The sequence below is a fragment of the Bipolaris oryzae genome, assembly GCF_000523455.1.
Source record: "Bipolaris oryzae ATCC 44560 unplaced genomic scaffold scaffold_16, whole genome shotgun sequence".
NCBI classification, from domain to species: Eukaryota; Fungi; Ascomycota; class Dothideomycetes; order Pleosporales; family Pleosporaceae; genus Bipolaris; species Bipolaris oryzae.
The window spans coordinates 231,338-248,680 of NW_006911292.1; the positions used below are offsets into that span (position 1 = coordinate 231,338).

Genomic DNA, 17,343 nt, shown 5'->3' on the forward strand with positions numbered 1-17,343 from the left:
ATATAGTCGACTCACTATAGCCATATCACAAAGCTGTCGTGAACGTGCCATTTAGGCACCCGGCGTAACCTCGACTCAAGCTTAAAACCGGTGTGTTTTCCCCGGCTACATTGACAGGAATGCTGTGCAGAATCCTGTCCACGCCGCAGAGTTTACCAGCGTGCTCTCATCGATAGATCGTGAAATACAGTGTGCTTGTTGACGGGTGCGTGTATCATTTGTGAAGCGTCGCGCGATATTCCAGTGTGAAGCTTTGGTGTAGCAAACGGTACCTGTTGGACCCCATATGCGTTGCATGACAGCAGGATGCATATATGTTCAAATTATGACTCTTCTGTCTCTTTTGAGAAGTCTCCTTAAGGATATGACTATGAGCAGAGCCTGGTATATCAACGGCTGTATTGGGAATCTTGGCATGCATGTGAATGATAAAGTTTATCACCCTTGTCTTGTTGCAAGGGCTCCGTTCATCCCAACATAATCCTGAGCCTCCGGCGGCGTCATGAAGTTCCTATGATTAACATCTATTCTCATTCCCACAGCGATAGCTATCCTTGGGAAGTTCGAGCACGTGGCAGAAACGACAACGGGCTCCATCCCAGACCCCCAAATGAGCACCTTCAAATGCGACACTAGCCAAAACTTTTGCTTGAACGAGGTAATATGGGAAAAGGGTGCGTGGCTATGCATCTCCAGCCCATGCACGCCATCCCTGCTCCCAGGACATGGCTGCTAACATAAACTTTCTGAACCCGCTGCTTCCCACAAAACGAGTTAAGCACCCGTACTGATCGTAGCCAGGCATCGATTTCCAAAGTCTATTGCACACATATTGCCACGAACAATACAAGCACGACGCCCTTTCGTGTCACGGGTATATGAGAGCGCCATATCCTACACTCGACTGCGCAGTCTCAACAGGAGCATGGAACTCGGCATTCGCGTGTATGAATAGGCAGTACGGTTTCGCGTACCGTTGCAAGTACTGGTGTCGCGAAGACGCGCGTTTGAGCGAGTAGGCTGAGTTGGAACTCATCGATCATGTCCAAGAGTGTGCATACGTCAGCAAGGGTAACGGAAGCGACCGTACCGTAACTTGGGGGGTGACAACGCCGAAATTGCATGCTGCCATAAGGTTCTTGCTTACAGCCGAACAACACAGGGGAACCGAGATTGGAGAAAATGGGGGAGGGGAGGTGTCATCATCTTGATGTTTGTCACTCTATTTACGGAATGCAATTGGCTAAGGCTTATCGATTTCTTTTTTGGCGATGCTCGGAGCCACCCGTGTTCACGTAATGCGGCGTTTCACGTGGAAAGGTTGTAGGCGGTGGCTTGCTGACCCGTCGCCCCCTGGGTCATGCTCAGCATCTCATGTATGCTTGATAACTTCTTAGACGTCTACTTACTCCATGGTTCGGACAGGGCCAATAGATTTGCTAGTACAATCACTTCTCATTACAGTAGTCCTAGCTTTGAACATTTCAGTCGCAGTGGCGACAGTGGAGATCTTTGGAAACTTTTCAAGATGATGTCCTGGATATCAAACTCAGGACATTTCGAACGTCCATACCCTGCATGAGTGGCATCGGTACTAATGTTCAGAATCTTTATGAGTAGTTCATATGCTTTGAGAAAGTAGGGAGTGAGACAATGTTTACTCCTGCTCACTGGGTAGTCACCAAGGTGGACAGGTAAGTGTGGGTAATGTTGGCATAGCCACCTTTGTGCAGCGGAAAAGGCACAGCCAACTATATAGCAGCAAACCAGAGATGGAAGTTTCGACCCATTTACGATGTCACAATTTCATGATTGGAAAAAGGCTAAGCGAAATCAGGTACATTTCACGTATTGCATCTTTTTGACAGTTAGCTACGTTGTCAACTTGACAATTCAAGATATCAGACCTACTGCTCGCCCCGATGACTGATATAGACCGGTTTCTGGGGCACATCCAGAGTCGTTTTGTGCTTATAGAACTTTTTACGAGAGCGAGTTGCTATTGTTGCAAATGGATCAGTATAGATGTCTCGAAATCGACCTAGACATGGCCATGAGAAATATCAAACTCATTCCTGTCAACCCCTTCTCAAACTTCCAAGCTGTATTTGGTATGAAGTTTACCTAGCCCTGACTACGCAACTCGCCACTGGGCTCTGTCTTTGCTACTACTCCAGATATAATGGCGGCATTACACAAAAGGCATGACGTGGCGTTGAGGAATCTTCAAACACAGATCATCAACTGTGCTATCATCTAACTCTCGAAGCAATGACCCAGAAAGTGGCTTCACATGGTCAGTCAAGACTTTGGAAGAACGTGGCCGGCCCCAGAGATCACAGCACCTCACCGACTCTTCAGACCTCGATTCAACCATCCTTCCTACGCAATTTTGTACACATGTCCCTGTTGGCAAGGCTTAGGATCTGGACGAGGATCTCACATTCGCTTATGCTGTCTCAATGTTTAATGTGCAATGAGTTGTGCTCTAAAGAGATTTCAGCTTTGCAGACATGTTAGAAGCACTGAAGACGTTAACCAATAGCATTCTTACACGAACAAGTCATTAGCATTCAATCTCCCATAATCAGACCTTTGCTCCCGGGGCGCAGCAACCATTTCACATCAATTTATCATGGCGTATTCGGCGCGATTTGTATTATCTTCGAAGTCAAAAAGAGGAGCGCATAGAAGAAGAGTAAAATGTATACACAGGGTGTAAAATTATATTATCTGAAAAAAGATTGAAAAAACAAGTTCTTGCGCAATGGGGTCGACAAGACACCCAAAGACGTGGCGCAAGGCATGAGACAAGACAAAGGGAAATTTAATAGTCGTATCTGTAGCAGAGAGGTACGCTGAGAGTGTCGAGGAGGTCTCGGATGGTGAGATCTGGCATCATTCCGTATGTATTGACTGTGGTGTCGAGGGTGAGTGATCTGCCTTGGGCGTCGACTCCGTTTATTTGAGAGAGCCATTGTGGGTTCTTGTTGGTGAAGAGGCGTGCATTGCGGTCGAGATAGAGGTGGTGAAAGAAGAAGAATGGTTCACAAGGAGAGGCTTGGACATCCATCATGGGGCCTCCGATTCCATTGTGGCCAAAGGAGTGGTAACCTGAGAAGACACATCCGGTCATTCCAGCCCAGTCAGGGTAGTTGTTGCAAATGTCGACGTATTCTTGGTTGCAGTTCCTGGTGAGGGCGCCGTCACCGTTGCGCGAAAGACAATGAGGCTGGTTGGATGAGCCGGGGCCCACATTGCAGATAAGGTTGGCAAATTGCTGCCGACTGGAGTTAGGTGTTGGTCTGGGGATGCACTATTGGTCTCAACTTACACCATCCTTTACGCACTGGTTGTTGATTGCGAGGCTTCCAAGCCATTGGGAACTGAACAGGGAGGATTGCGCGAAGCGGCCAGCATAGCGAGCTTCGTCGAACCAAGCCATGGGTCCATTGAATCCACATTCATTACGCATCGTACGCTCCAAAAGAAGGAGCATAGCCCTGTGCCATAGAATAAATTTTGCATTGGTATGAATGTTAGGTGTGAGTATTTGGTGCAGCGCTGTGAGATCTTCGTATCGACTCTTGGATTGGGGAAATTGACCCGAAGGAGGGAGGCGCATCAAGCACTTGAAGGCATCGAAGTATTTTTGCCTATCAGTATTGCTCATACGGTCCCATTCTACGCGGATACTAGGGTTTGAGCATCTCTGAGCGCTCTGGCGCTTGTCGAAGTGAACTGAACCTATCACCTCGCTGACGTTGAAAGTGTATTCCTCCAAACGGGCTCTCGCCTCCTCGATGGGCACCGGCTCGTGCGAAAATTCCGTCTTAAAAGCCTGGGGGGGCAGCGACTTAGCCACACCGTTGATCAAATCCGTCAATAAGTTGGTCGCATCACCGGATAGCTTTGCTGACAGTGCCGTCACGGATGCTGCCAGTACTTGGGGCGAGGGGAGGGCGCTAACGCCAGCGGCCATGGCCAAAGAGGCTGTAAGAAGTCCGCACCGCATGGTAAAGGCTAGGTGTTGTATTAAATGTAATTGTAGGTAAGCAAATGGAAGATCTGGGAAAAAACAAAACGAGTGACTGTAGCCCAAAAGCGAAGGGGGCCTGCGTATGGACAAGATGACGAGCAAGCTGCCCAAAAGGTAAGAGATTAGACTCGGGCGGGCCTGTCATGCTTATAGCTGGACCTGCATGAACCGGCCGCCTCTGCGTGTAGCGTGGGTGGGCGCTTTGTCCTGCAGATCATTACGACCACTGGCCCCAGCGGGTTCCCACTTTTGACACCTGATCATGGGTTCTGGAAATACGGACTAAACGCTTCTTCCCTAGGTGGCCTAGGTCTGCAACGTTGTATTGGCAAATAAGTCAGCTTACACGAGCTATGGCAGCGGAGGCGAATGGAAAGGAGGCACCTATGCCGCTTCCGGCCTATGGCTAATTCGACGTTGCCGAGCTTCCTTGTTAGGCTCACTTTGTGCTGCCTAGGGGTCTCCTAGTAATAAATCATGGCCTAGCTTCCTACCTTTTCTACCGGCTACGAAGCCAGGGATAAATCGAGCAAGGAGGTCGCTGGCGCCCGAATGCTGCTGCTGCTGATGATGATGACGACGGATGACAAACAAACTGCTACACTGAAGGGCGGTCTGCACATGTTCCTACAAGCACTGTCTTGCGGCAACGATTAGATTCTGACCAAAGCCAAAATCCGAGAGCAGCAAAAAGTGGGCCGAGACATCGTGTTCTTCAACTTTGCTTTGGCGATTCGGTGCTGCCAGTGACCCAGATATAGAACCATGGACGGAACGGCCCTGTGCTATCCTCGGAGCTGGCAGCACGTACTCCACGTACGCCGCTGCCATTGCCATGACTATGGCTATGACTTGGCGCCTAGTCGTCATCGTTGGCAGTTGACATTTGAACTTTGTTAGCAGTATCTCGGTGAGGGGAAGCCGATGCTCTTGGTGTCAACGAATCACCTGAACGGGCCAGATTATCGCGGACTCCCGGTAGCGGGGAAAAGGGCTGCAATTTCCGCTCGGACGATCTAGATAGTACTGCTATTTTGAGCTCATCGGGATTCAAAAATTCGAATTGACCCTCGATACATGATCGTATTCTTAATCAAAGACTGACGAGCGATTTTGAGGATTCAATGTTCGCTGCGCGCCTGATCCCGTTGCAGTAGTAGTGCGAGAGGTGTGACGTGGAGGATTCATCCAAACACCACCTCGCCGTGTGTGCTTACTACCCCACCTTGGCGCCATTGGACACGAGGAGGCAATAACGCTATACCCGTTTGTTTATCTTCGTGGCTATCGAAGGCCTTGTCTACGGGATCAACGGCATACGGTGCTATTCCTGTCACCGACTGTTTTCCTTGCCGAACGACTACGGCGAGAGTGTCAGGCAACCAACACGCGACGTCTTCAGGGGTAAATGAAAAACGCTTGTTTGTGTCGCCATAGGGCTTGCCTTATTCTCTCAATAGACATCTGTCACACAAGTGTTGAGGATTTCCGGCGGGGATGGAACGATTGGCATGAAACTGATCATCAGAGTGCAACACTAAAAGACAAATCGCACAGGCAAAAACAACGCAGAGGTCCAAAAAACCACTGATGACGTCTATGCGACATACACTAACATTCATCTAGCCTGACTTTCAAGGCGCTAATGGTCGCGGGTGCGTGACATGTGTACTAGACATCATCAGCAAAGTTTACGGGTGCCATTGACATGTTGTGTCATGCACGCCACAATAGAATCTAGCAACAAGGACCGCAAATGACCGGACAAACAGTACGAGAACGTCTCCGCTTCTTCGCGAAATTCTTCCGCCATGGACTTTTGGTAACTGAAGCTCGTTGCACTCGTGCATGCTCGCCAGAATTCCCTCAAACCGCTTTTTATGGAGCGGTTTCCGTTACGAGTGCAATATCAGCCGAGGACGTACCAACCGTAGCCTTGCCAATCCTACCGTTACAAGAGCGTGGGCGTGGTAACCCACTGATTGGACTGTGCCACTGCCCGCCCGTTTCGACGGATTCCTGTGCAATTTCGTTGCTTGTTGGATGTTTCCCAGATGCGTCGCTGTGGAGTTTCTCTTCCCATTATCCCTGTGTTCTGTGCACAACAAAAAAATAAGCAATGGCGTTTTGCGTTGAGTGTGGGTGGGCAGAAACCCAGTCTGGCGTTTTCAGCCCTGCCAAGTCCCTTTCCCCCCTCTATACCCACCACATGAGATCGCTCAGAGACAACCAAAAGAAAGGAAAAATAAAACGGCCAAAATCAAACCGCTTTAGCGTGCGCGGCGTTGAAACCTGGTTCTTCATGTCGATCGACTTCCAAGCAGAAGACTCTCGAGCATCCTTATATCCTGCGCTGTTGATCCCTGAACCCTTCGCCCGGCCAGGAGGCGCAAACTCAACGCTCATCACAGTTCATCTGCACAACCGTTTTGTGTAACTCCAGCACAGCCACCTTCCTATCACAGCATGCATGCGAATCCTAGTCTGTAGGGGAGATTAAGCACGAAGGAAACACCGGGTCCGAGTTGAACGCCGAGACTCCGGCTCTGGTGCCGAGACCTTTCTACGCTCCTGGTGGCCGATTAGTACTCGAAGAATGGCAATCTTCCTCCTTTAACTGGCTTCGAAGTACTGTTTTCGCGTGTAACGTACATTGCATGCTGACTGTGTCGTCGTCATGATCGCGGCTGTTGACCGCTATAAACCCTGCACCGCCAATAGTCACCAATCACGGATTTAGGTTTGATGATTCGCTTCGTATGCAAATCTCGTTTCGGATAGTGTTTCTTAGCAATTATTAAGACTGTCAACGAGGCAAGACTGGTCTTACTCCTATTCCATGTTGGCACTCCAAGTAAGTACGAGGTGCTCTCATGGTCATGCCATCCCTCTTCGTCCATCTCTTTATCGGCACCATCGCCGTGGTCAATACCAAAGTAGAATGCTTCATCTAACATGAATCATTCTCTGCTTTTCCATAGGCTTTTCTTTTTTTCGAGATACGACAAATAGGGTTTGTAGAAACTCAGTGCGTCTCGTTGGCCACCCACTCAAATGGATTGTCTGTGAGATGTGTTTCATTTTAGCCCTTTTCGTCTTGATTATACATACATTTGCAACTTTCGCTCTCGTACTTTTGCAAACGAATCTTCGTACATTTCGGTGAAACTTGGTACCGTTTGTGTCAACTGGCCGATGGCGCGTGGCATGGTTATTGGATACGAATGCTGGTAGTGAACTAGAAACTTCAACAAAGGTAGAGCCGTGTCGTACAATCTGGCCCATTTAGAGTATTACTTCGGCGATAGAACTATACTACATGGTATTACTGAGTGTAGAAGTGGCAGGTCGCTTCTGATGCTTAAATATTGAGACGAAATTGCGTCATAGAATCAGCAGGTTTACTGGACATAATGTAAAAATATGGCTTATCACATGTCGCCTCAATGTCTTCTCTAGAACTGACTGTAACGTCCAGTCTGATACTTCTACAACGTCTGACATCTTATCAACCTCAGTTGCTAGAACACTCAATGCAAGGCTCTTGGTTGTGGAGTCGCCCTAATCGCTCAAGACTATAAATGTAAACAATATATGTAGGTAATAGGCTTATACATACGAACAAAGAAAAGAAGTGATTGGAAGGTCCCATTGAACATCCTGAAATGTAACCGGCCCCTGCTGGAAATGGATCTCCTCCACTTCCATGCGAGCCTCGAGATCAATGTGCGCCCTGTAAAGGAACGCTCTCATGGTTTACAAACATCATCACGATCACTATTTAGAGTAGCCGCCAATATATCGTTGTGTCGAGGAACTGAAGTGGTCACTTGGTAATGATTTAGTCTAGCAGAGCTGAAGATGCATGAAGAGGTTATGGAAAGAGCGAGCACGTGGCATACACGAATGTTTCACTCACCAGGCTGCTAACGATCAGTCTATTCATGGTCGAGGTCTTATCTCCAGACATCGCTCAGCAGCATGAGTTGGGAGTTCCGGGCACCACGGCCCATTATTTTCAGTCGTCGACTTATAAGTAGAGATTTGAAAAGATGTTCGCGTGACAAAAACTATTGAAAGGCATGACTAGGTTGATTATAGGCAGCTACTAGTAGTGCGCGTTCACTCTTGCGCTTACTTTGCGTCACCACAAGAGCTCACAATCTCGAGGTCGCATAGCAACTGCACTATGGACAAGCAAACGAATGGACACTCTTGAATATTCGCTTTCTTTTTGTCCGCTATTCACCATCAATGATGATAGATCTGCTAGCACACAATTCGGAAACTGACTAACCACATCCGATGTACCTCGGCATTTCCCCATCACAAGCTCCCTCAGCCGAACCACTCGTCCATACGAACCGACAACAACACATAGCTTTACCACTCACATGACCCTTTGACCAGCCATTTGCAGGAGTTTTGACAACAACCGGTTGCTTATGCAAGTAGGAAACACTTGATACATTGTACAAATAGAAAGAGCAAGGAGCAACAAGGAGCCAAAAGGCACGATAGCAACATGGCAGAAGCTTACCAGAAGGAGTTCTTCAACGTTTCATTCCCAGCGGAATATGTGGCGCACGTTGAGATCAATCGACCGGAGAAGATGAATGCGTTCAAGGAGGTGTGAGTATATGATTTCATTCTTTTGTCCAATGACGAGCCTATGCGGGTCGAAGAACAAGTACATACAGGTACACTTCCAACCGTGATAATATCCAAGAAAACATAAACAGGTGTATATCGCGTATACAACATAATCCATAGTTCTCAACAATTTCTCTCCGCAATTCCATACTAACATAACCCACAGCATGTGGCTCAACCTCTCCTCCATCTTCCGCCAACTCTCCCACGACCCCAACGTCCGCGCCGTGATCCTAACCGGCGCCGGCGACCGCGCCTTCACAGCCGGTCTAGACATCCAAGCCGCATCCAACGACGGCGCCCTCGCACAGAAAGAAGATGCGACACCGCTGGACGGAGCCCGCAAAGCCACCGAGATACGCCGCCATATTTCCGAATTCCAAGATTGCATCACTGATATTGAAAAGTGCGAGAAACGTAGGTTCTATTTTTTTTATTTTTATCCTTTTTGAAAAAATACCCCCTTCCCAATTTCAAATCGATGTTCATCCACTTGAATGAATGTGGTATAATAAAATAAAAATGAGGGCTATTTGAACTAACGGTATACCAAAAAAAGCCGTCATAGCAGTCCTCCACGGCATCTCCTTCGGCCTCGCCCTCGACCTCTCCCTCGCCTGCGACATCCGCATCTCCGCCGCCACGACCAAATTCTCCGTTAAAGAAGTCGACATTGGCATCGCCGCAGACATCGGTACTTTATCCCGCCTCCCGCATTCCGTCGGCAACCTCTCGTGGGTAAAAGACATTAGCTTGACCGCACGCATTTTCCCCTCAAGCGAGGCACTGCAGCACGGGCTGGTGTCGGCCGTGTACAAGGACAAGGCGGAAGCGGTGGCGGAAGCCATCAAGTTGGCGGCAGTGATTGCGAGCAAGAGTCCTGTTGCTACGTTGGGTACTAAGCATCTCATTAACTATTCGAGGGATAGGACAGTTGCCGAGGGTTTGAATTATACGGCTGTCTGGAACGCGGCTATGTTGCAGACGAAGGATGTCAAGGATGCGCTGTTCAGTGGCATGCAGAAGAGGACGCCCAAGTTTAGTAAGTTGTAGGTTGAACGAGCAAAAAGAGAGAACTGGAGAAAGAGATATTCGACTGGTGCAATATACTTGTGTGTAAAAGACACAATCAGAAAATGTGCATCTCAAGGGCAACTTGTCACATGGCATCATGTACCTTTTGATATTTGCTGTGCATATCATGACAACCCAATTCACTCATAGAGAATATGCATCACACACAGTACACACAGCGATACAAGAATGCTTTTACTGTCAAAAGAATTTCCCTAACATCGTGCCTTGAAAAGAAAACAGCCGTCCGAGCATCGCTCTGAGATGGGCTACAACTGAGTACCAATCTCAGGAGAGCAGTCATCGAGCGTCGCTCTAAGCCAGCGCTACAAAGACGCGACGACCATCACACGGTGATGATGTTCCATTGTTGGACTTTGAGATTTTTCATTGACTCTAAGCGCCTGGACGTGTTAATGCCGGAAGAGCCCCAAACCCATCCCGCATGAGCATCAATCATAACCCATGGCATGCTACAGAAGATGTGGAATCGTGATTTTCCCGTTACGCCCCATTGCACTACCCAACATGCACTACCTTATCCCCGAGCCATGACACCCCAGCAGCGGATACGGTTGTCAGTATATCCGGCAAACAGGGTCTGGCCGTCGGCGCTCCAGGCCAAGGAGACACACTCAGGCTCACGGCTCTTCTTGCCAACCTCCATGTACTCGGGCTTCAGCTCATCAACCTTGCTCTTCTTCTCGAGGTCGAAGATGATGATGCTGGAGGCGGTGGCAGCGCACAGCCAGTAGCGGTTGGGCGAGAAGACAAGGGCGTGGATCTCGTCACCGGCGGACAGAGAGTAGAGGTGCTTGGACTCGTTCAGGTCCCAGAGCATGGTTGTTCCGTCCTTACCACCGGAGGCGCACAGGGAGCCATCGGGCGAGATGGTGACGGTGTTGATATAACCGGTGTGACCGATGTGGTCAGTCTGGATGCGGCAGGAAGCGAGTTCCCAGACCTGTTTGATGTTAGCTTCTTGCGGTCGAATAGCTTGGTAGGGAATCGAGGAGAGAAGCATAAAATCAGTACTAGGTGATAATTGTCTCATAGCCGAAGCTCTGAAGTAGCAAATACATAGAAAATCATCATTAAAAGGAGGGTGGGGGTTGGGTGTAAAAGAGTATTGTTTACGTACCTTGACGAGCTTGTCCCAACCAGCCGAGACAATGACGGGGTTCTGAGGGTTGGGGGAGAAGCGAACGCATGAGACCCACTCGGTGTGGCCCTTGTCGGTGATGGTGTACTTGCAGTCACCGAGGGTGTTCCAGAGCTTGATGGTTCGGTCGCGCGATCCGGAAACGATCTGGCGGTTGTCGGCGGAGAAGGAGACAGAGAGGACGTCGTTGGTGTGGCCGACGAAGCGGCGGGTGGTGACACCAGTGGAGAGCTCCCAGAGGCGGAGGGTCTTGTCCCAGGACGAGGAGAGGGCGTAGGCGCCGTCAGAAGAGATGACCTGTGCAGCAATTGTCAGCTCAGCTTTTCTCGCTTCCTAGCTAGCCAATTGCCTTGTGTGTGCGGGTGAACATACGCAGTCGGACACGATGTGAGAGTGGCCGTGGAGACTCCTCTTGGGGTAACCGTACGAGGTCTCGTCGCGGGTCAGGTTCCAGATGATGAGCGTCTTGTCACGCGAACCGGACAGGAGCATGTTGGGGCTGGTCGCATGTCAGTAATTGCGCGTCTTGCAAGGTGCAGGATGTTTCTCGGAGGTACGCACTTCTCCAGAGAGGTAGCAAGGGAGGTAACCCAGCCAGAGTGGCCCTCGAGGGTACCACGGAGTACGAGTTGCTCGGCCATGATTGTGATGAGTGGCTTCTGCTGAGGATGGACGTGGGCGCACTCGGATGTTGATGGACAGTCCTGAAGTTGTTCAACGAGGAGCGCACAACGGGACGTCGAAATTGCGAAATAGACGAAGGCGCTAGGGCCGGATGCGGACTAGCGCAAAAGCTACAGCCTTGCACGCCCAAGGACTGTGAGTGGGTAAGCGAAGTCCTCCGTACTTTTCCCTCTGAACGCAGCATTGATGCCGAGTTCCTAGCTGAGATGAGTCTTTGTGTGAAGGCTGGTGATTGTGACATACCCTGAGTTGAATCAAAGCCGTTGCTGCCACGAAACCTCGATCAATCCCGGGTCAAAACTAGAGCAACTTGCGAAAGCTTTCGTGTTGAATTGACGGTGCGGCGACTTTTGGCAGCCCGTGTCGTTGACACTGGCTGTGTCTAATCCACTGAATTCAAGCCGTGTGCGATGATCCGTCACTGACCTCCTCTTTCTGTAGCTGATGATCAGCCCTGTATGCGACAAAGTCCACTAATTCCGAGACAACTAGTCTTATCTCCGTGCTCTTTGCCCCTAGAGAAGCCATGCACAACGCCAGGCGGAACCATAGTATGACACTTACTAATACATAGTCAAGATGTCTTCCACTAGCAGTTCCATGTATATAAGCGTGGGCGGAACCAATCTGTTTTGTTCTCAGTTAATCACAGTGCTTTCAGGCCTCAAGCTTCCAGCACATACCACAACATGCCATCGGAAACATCTACCACGACAGCTAAACTGCTACTCTTAGGCGCTGGGGAATTAGGAAATGCAATACTCACTCATCTTTCCGCACTGCCATCCATCCGCGTCACTCTCGGCATCCGCTCTCCATCCAAATACGCCCAACTGACCGTTTCCCAACCCTCTCTCACCCTGCTTCCAATCGACCTCTCTGGTCCTTCTGCAAACCTCTCGGAAACCTTTGCAAATTTTGATATTATTGTCAGCGCAACTGGGTTCGGTGCCGATCCAAGCACCGTTCTAAAACTTGCTCGAGAAATTCTGAGAGCCGGATCTATAAGAAAGGCAAGGGGTGAGGGGGATCTGTGGTATTTTCCATGGCAATGGGGTGTCGACTACGACATCACTGGTGATGGACAGGGGTTGATGCCCTTGTTTGGTGCGCAGCGTGATGTTCGCAACCTTTTGCGAGAGCAAGGCGAAGAGAGCAATGTCACGTGGACCGTTGTTTCTACTGGCATTTTCATGTCTTTTCTTTTTGAGCCATTCTGGGGCATCGTAGATAGGACGCACGAAAAGGAGGGCAAGCTGGTGGTGAGGTGCTTGAGAGATTGGGACCATAGGGTCACCATAACAGACGTGAACGGTATTGGAAGAGTGTTGGCGAGGATTGTCAACGAGGAGGTCGAGGCAAAACGGCGTGTGCTGTATATTGCTGGAGATACCTTGAGTTACGGACAACTGGCTGAGATGGTTGAAAGAGTTAGCGGGAGAGAGGTTGAGAGAGAAGAATGGACAATCTCACATCTAGAGAACGAGCTTACGGCCGACTCGGACAACGACATCAAGAAGTACAGGCTAGTCTTTGCGAGAGAGGGAGTTTGGTGGAGCAAAGAAGAGACAGTAAATCACAAGCTGGGTATGTGTATGATGGATGTCGAGACTTACGCGAGTAAGATATTTGGAAATAGAAATACTGGCCAGTGATATAGCTAATTGGACGAGTTTGACACCTGTTTTGAAGAATGCCTTTTGTATTTTTCACCAATACTGCTGAGTAAGTATGACCACGTCGACCGTGAGCTTGAAGGAATGCAGCGGGCTATGAGTGAGACGCACACATGCCTCAGCTCCCATAGCGCTTTGTCCCCACCGCAAGCCTGGCGTGTTTATAGCTGTGTCCGCTTGAATCTTGTCGGTAGCACGGTATTTGCGCCTGTAGCAGCTGAACGAGGCTCTGTTCCTCCCCAACCCCACGTAGACACATTGGATGTTTCATCTTCATTCTCTCTCTTTCTCTTTGGTCCTCCACTGTCAAATGTAAGCACATGTTGGTCATGGCTAAAGTCGGTTGAAACTCCTGTCGGTACATCGGACTGCTCCTAACGTCCCGGTGGCCCAGGAGGATATCTGCCAGGCGGTCCTCCGGGAGGTCCTCCAGGCGGCATGCCCATGCCACCTGGTGGTGGGAAAGGCATGCCTCCAGGTGGCGAGCCAGCATTACCCGGTGGCGGAAAGGGGAATGGCGGCATCCCTTGAGGAGGCGGGCCGCCTCCCATGTGTGGCGGTGGGAACGGGGGCATGTTTGGAGGTACACCGCCAGGGCCTGGAGGCATACCGTTGGGCGGAGGGAAAGGCGGCATTCCGTTGGGAGGCATGGGCGCTACCATAAAGTTAGTAACAGGGCTCTGGATGTTCGGTGTACGTTGACTTACGACCACCACGGCCCATGAACGGTGGGGGCATTCCAGCCATAGGTGGCATTCCTGGGGCATGTGAGCATCTTGATCCTCTACTTCGGGGCCGCGTAGAACGTACCTGGCGGTGGGAAGCCGGGCATGCCCATCGGAGGCATACCAGGCATTCCGCCCATTGGGCCCCCGGGAAATCCTCCGTTCAGATTTTGTTGGAACAGAGGATTTGCCTGGCCTTCTGTGTTGTATGCATCGGTGATACTGTTGATGACTTGCTGTGTCTGGTCGCTCGATATCTGTTCGTAGTATGCCTGAACGTTACGGAGGTGGTTGCGGCCGTTGTTGTGCGCCTTACGCACGCTCATACTATCGTGGGTGAGGTAGACATCGCAATAATCGCAGAAGAACTTGGGCATCGTGGATTCGCAATCGATTTGATCGTTATGTGTGGAGCGCCTGGATTCGCGGATTGAGTTGTCGAGTTGCGCGCCGGGTGGTGAGCGCGTCGCAAGAGCTGGACTGGAAGAATCTCAAGCTAGTCGGTACCACTTTCGCCGACCGTCTTGGCGCTGCCTCCACCTTGCTGTGTGGAAACAGTCGGCGACGCAGTCGACTGCCGTGAGGCTTGCCTATTGACAATACAACTCTACGATGCTCTTGCTGAGAGCGCTTCAGAGTAATTACCACGACTTCACTGACTGCCTCCATCTTCGTAGGTCGGCTCACGTGACTTGGCAGCACAAAACGGATGCGTACCTCTAGCGATGCGGCTCTCCATCAGGTAGACATGGCTTCTCTGGAGGGAAGCGTAGATATGTACACGCATGCGTGACATGGTTGAGTCTACGAGTGCTACTAAGCACGCCGTTCCTCAGCATAGTATCGTGACAGTATTGCAAGACACTTGACGGCCAAGGAAGAAAACAATTTTTTTAATATCTGTATGAACGTCTTCTCATTTCCTCCTTCTAGATCCCGGTGGTAACTACGTATGATTCACCCGATAAGCAGATCCATTTCAACAAGTGGATATTTGGGTGGTGGGTCATATCAAGTCACCCTAAGACTTTTGGCCAGCTTGAATGTAGGCTCCAATATTTCCTTTGCGGCAACTCTACCTTGGAGTATGTAGCTTTTGGGTGTATCCCTTGCATTCTTCTCACAATTCGTCATTTCTCACATTTCAGTGGCTCGGTCTTGAATAATTTAGATAAAGCTCATAGCGCATACATGACATATTTGCCAGAATGTATGAGACATTTTGTCTTTCCAAGCATCGTTGTTATCATCAAAACTTCATTCGGGCCTACATGGGCGTATATGGGTCGTCTTACATGCAGCCTAGCGTGGGCCGATATTTAAGATGGAGTAGCTGTGTTAGGAGATAGGGAAGCCATCAGCGTTGAGCAGTGCATATTATTTACCTCAGTATCATGCATGATTACAGTGGACATTTGTCTTTTGTTCTTAGAGGTAAATTTGTAGAGTAATAGTACCGTGGAAGTCGGCCCGTACAATCTTACTCAGACGCCCACGATCTTAGTGTATGAGTTTAGGTGCAACGGGATTGTTCTCTGTACTTGATATACTGTCTCTGGGTTAGCGGGTATTGCTAGTCCTCACTTGCTGTTGCAGTCCAGGTGGTACCTAACACGGGAAATAGCAACAGACCACTGCCAAGGAGTGCTTTACGAGTTGATCCACAACGAATAAGCACAATGAACCGTGGCTGTGATAGATTTTATGCCACTTTGAGAGGCATTTAAGGGAATTGACGCCCTGTTGGTTCCGTCCCACAAGCATCAGAGAAGCCGCCATTCATTCTGCGAAAAACAGAAAACTTTAATCTGGACCGACTCTGGAAATATTTTGAATCCAACAACCACTTTTCATCATGAAATACATCTTGGTCCTTGCAGCAATGCTGCCAGCCGTCTTTGCAAAGTGCCAACCAGGTGGAGCTGCGTTACTGGGCGATTGCGTTGGGTGGTGTTCGGACAGAAACTCGACCCCGAGCACGATCCAATCATGCCTCTTGGCGAATTGCAGCACTTGCAAATTGGGTGGTAAATAGGTACGGTGGTTACATGAAATATTGGCGATGACGTGTGCTAACTATTAATTCACGTGCAGAAGTTGGAGTGCCAGTGGCTGATTTCGATGAAGGGTACATTTGGAGGGGAGATGTGTGTGTGTGTGGGAACGGGAGGGTTGTTTGAACAAGAGAGATTAGGGAAGATGCTGAAGGGCTATACGGCAACTGATGGACCTGAGATTGTGGAGGCTGGGAGTGGGAATGTTAATGCATTCAGATGTATACATACATACCCCAAGGACAGCATCAGACATTGGGTAAAGACCAGAAGAGCCTCAGCATATATAGCAGTGCGAGTCTCCGACTTGTTCAAGCAAATCGAGTCATCGTATTGGCATCGACGAGTATTTGAATGATAACGCCATGGTGACATGAATCAAGACATGATGTTTTTTTTCCTTTCTTATAAAACCGGCGTGGTGGCGTGAGCATGACGGCATGAGGGGTGCATTGCAAGTCACAAGTGGAGGATTTTTGGCATCGTATCACAGGTGTTGTACAGTTTGTTGGCGAGGAGCGGTCATGATGGTCGCTTGGCCGGGGCAGGAGTCCAGCCTTGTGGTTGCCAGTCGTGGCTCTGTGCAGCTTGTTGTTTCCACGGCGAGTCGGCTGGCTCTTTGACTTTTGACTTTTTCGATCTTGGTGCCGGTGTGTGTCGTATGTCTTGTTTGTCATTTAGGGGAGAGGGGGCGGTGGCCGGATGCTGTGACTGCAACGGCAGCACGGGCTGTTGTTTATCCGGGGCATCGAGGGCCGAGGGTTTGGCAGCCCATTTGGCATCGGCTTGGGCAGCCAGAAGTTTGATGCGCTCCTGTCGCGCCACGTCTTGCTGCTGTTCGGCAATGGTTGGCGGGTCGAAGCGCGTATGTCGTAGCCATTGCATCCATGAGGCTGATGAGGCGGTCAGTCAGCCAGTCAGTCCGGGCAGGATGGGCAGAGGCAGGTGAAGGGCAACCAACGCGATATTTGCACGTCGCCATAGTGGGTGCTGCGGCTGTACTTTGCAATTCTCCTGTTGCGCAGCGAGTGCAGGGCGTCCTTGAACTCCCAAAACGTGTTTCCCTGGAGATCAAAACCTGTATTGATGGCGTGTCAAGGCAAAGCAAAGGAAGAAGCAGGGATAGGCTTGGGCGAGGCACACTCACCAACCAGCCACTTTTTGCGCCATGGAAACCGCTGCATCTTCCACTGGTACCATGCGCGCCTGACGGGGCCTGGGGCGCCGGCCATTGCGGTGATTTGTGTAGTTAGTTGACTGACTACGAGGGGGGGGA

General features: G+C 50.0%; 7 protein-coding genes across 7 annotated transcripts; 2 read left to right on the top strand and 5 right to left on the bottom strand.

Moving 5' to 3' along the window:
- Nucleotides 1-2,827: 2,827 nt before the first annotated feature.
- COCMIDRAFT_85451 (uncharacterized protein) lies at nucleotides 2,828-4,015 on the bottom strand (the record flags this gene model as incomplete). The annotated part of the gene is made up of 2 exons (XM_007686166.1): nucleotides 2,828-3,280; nucleotides 3,335-4,015. 2 exons carry the CDS (start codon nucleotides 4,013-4,015, stop codon nucleotides 2,828-2,830), a joined length of 1,134 nt encoding a protein of 377 aa, XP_007684356.1.
- A 4,549-nt stretch (nucleotides 4,016-8,564) lies between these two features.
- On the top strand, nucleotides 8,565-9,745 carry COCMIDRAFT_23179 (uncharacterized protein; the record flags this gene model as incomplete). The annotated part of the gene is made up of 3 exons (XM_007686103.1): nucleotides 8,565-8,671; nucleotides 8,859-9,109; nucleotides 9,261-9,745. The coding sequence occupies 3 exons, from the start codon at nucleotides 8,565-8,567 to the stop codon at nucleotides 9,743-9,745; spliced, it is 843 nt and encodes a 280-aa protein (XP_007684293.1).
- A 559-nt stretch (nucleotides 9,746-10,304) lies between these two features.
- COCMIDRAFT_2059 (uncharacterized protein) lies at nucleotides 10,305-11,569 on the bottom strand (the record flags this gene model as incomplete). The annotated part of the gene is made up of 4 exons (XM_007686094.1): nucleotides 10,305-10,730; nucleotides 10,908-11,225; nucleotides 11,301-11,427; nucleotides 11,490-11,569. The coding sequence occupies 4 exons, from the start codon at nucleotides 11,567-11,569 to the stop codon at nucleotides 10,305-10,307; spliced, it is 951 nt and encodes a 316-aa protein (XP_007684284.1).
- Nucleotides 11,570-12,301: 732 nt separating this feature from the next.
- On the top strand, nucleotides 12,302-13,267 carry COCMIDRAFT_85265 (uncharacterized protein; the record flags this gene model as incomplete). Its single annotated transcript, XM_007686167.1, has 1 exon — nucleotides 12,302-13,267. One exon carries the CDS (start codon nucleotides 12,302-12,304, stop codon nucleotides 13,265-13,267), a length of 966 nt encoding a protein of 321 aa, XP_007684357.1.
- Nucleotides 13,268-14,219: 952 nt separating this feature from the next.
- COCMIDRAFT_45419 (uncharacterized protein) lies at nucleotides 14,220-14,390 on the bottom strand (the record flags this gene model as incomplete). Its single annotated transcript, XM_007686127.1, has 1 exon — nucleotides 14,220-14,390. A coding segment is annotated over one exon (171 nt), but the record flags the coding sequence as incomplete, so codon positions are not given.
- A 1,346-nt stretch (nucleotides 14,391-15,736) lies between these two features.
- On the bottom strand, nucleotides 15,737-16,323 carry COCMIDRAFT_33467 (uncharacterized protein; the record flags this gene model as incomplete). The annotated part of the gene is made up of 3 exons (XM_007686125.1): nucleotides 15,737-15,830; nucleotides 15,878-16,089; nucleotides 16,303-16,323. The coding sequence occupies 3 exons, from the start codon at nucleotides 16,321-16,323 to the stop codon at nucleotides 15,737-15,739; spliced, it is 327 nt and encodes a 108-aa protein (XP_007684315.1).
- Nucleotides 16,324-16,589: 266 nt separating this feature from the next.
- COCMIDRAFT_85315 (uncharacterized protein) lies at nucleotides 16,590-17,299 on the bottom strand (the record flags this gene model as incomplete). The annotated part of the gene is made up of 3 exons (XM_007686168.1): nucleotides 16,590-16,960; nucleotides 17,029-17,145; nucleotides 17,215-17,299. 3 exons carry the CDS (start codon nucleotides 17,297-17,299, stop codon nucleotides 16,590-16,592), a joined length of 573 nt encoding a protein of 190 aa, XP_007684358.1.
- Between the last annotated feature and the right edge of the window lie 44 nt (nucleotides 17,300-17,343).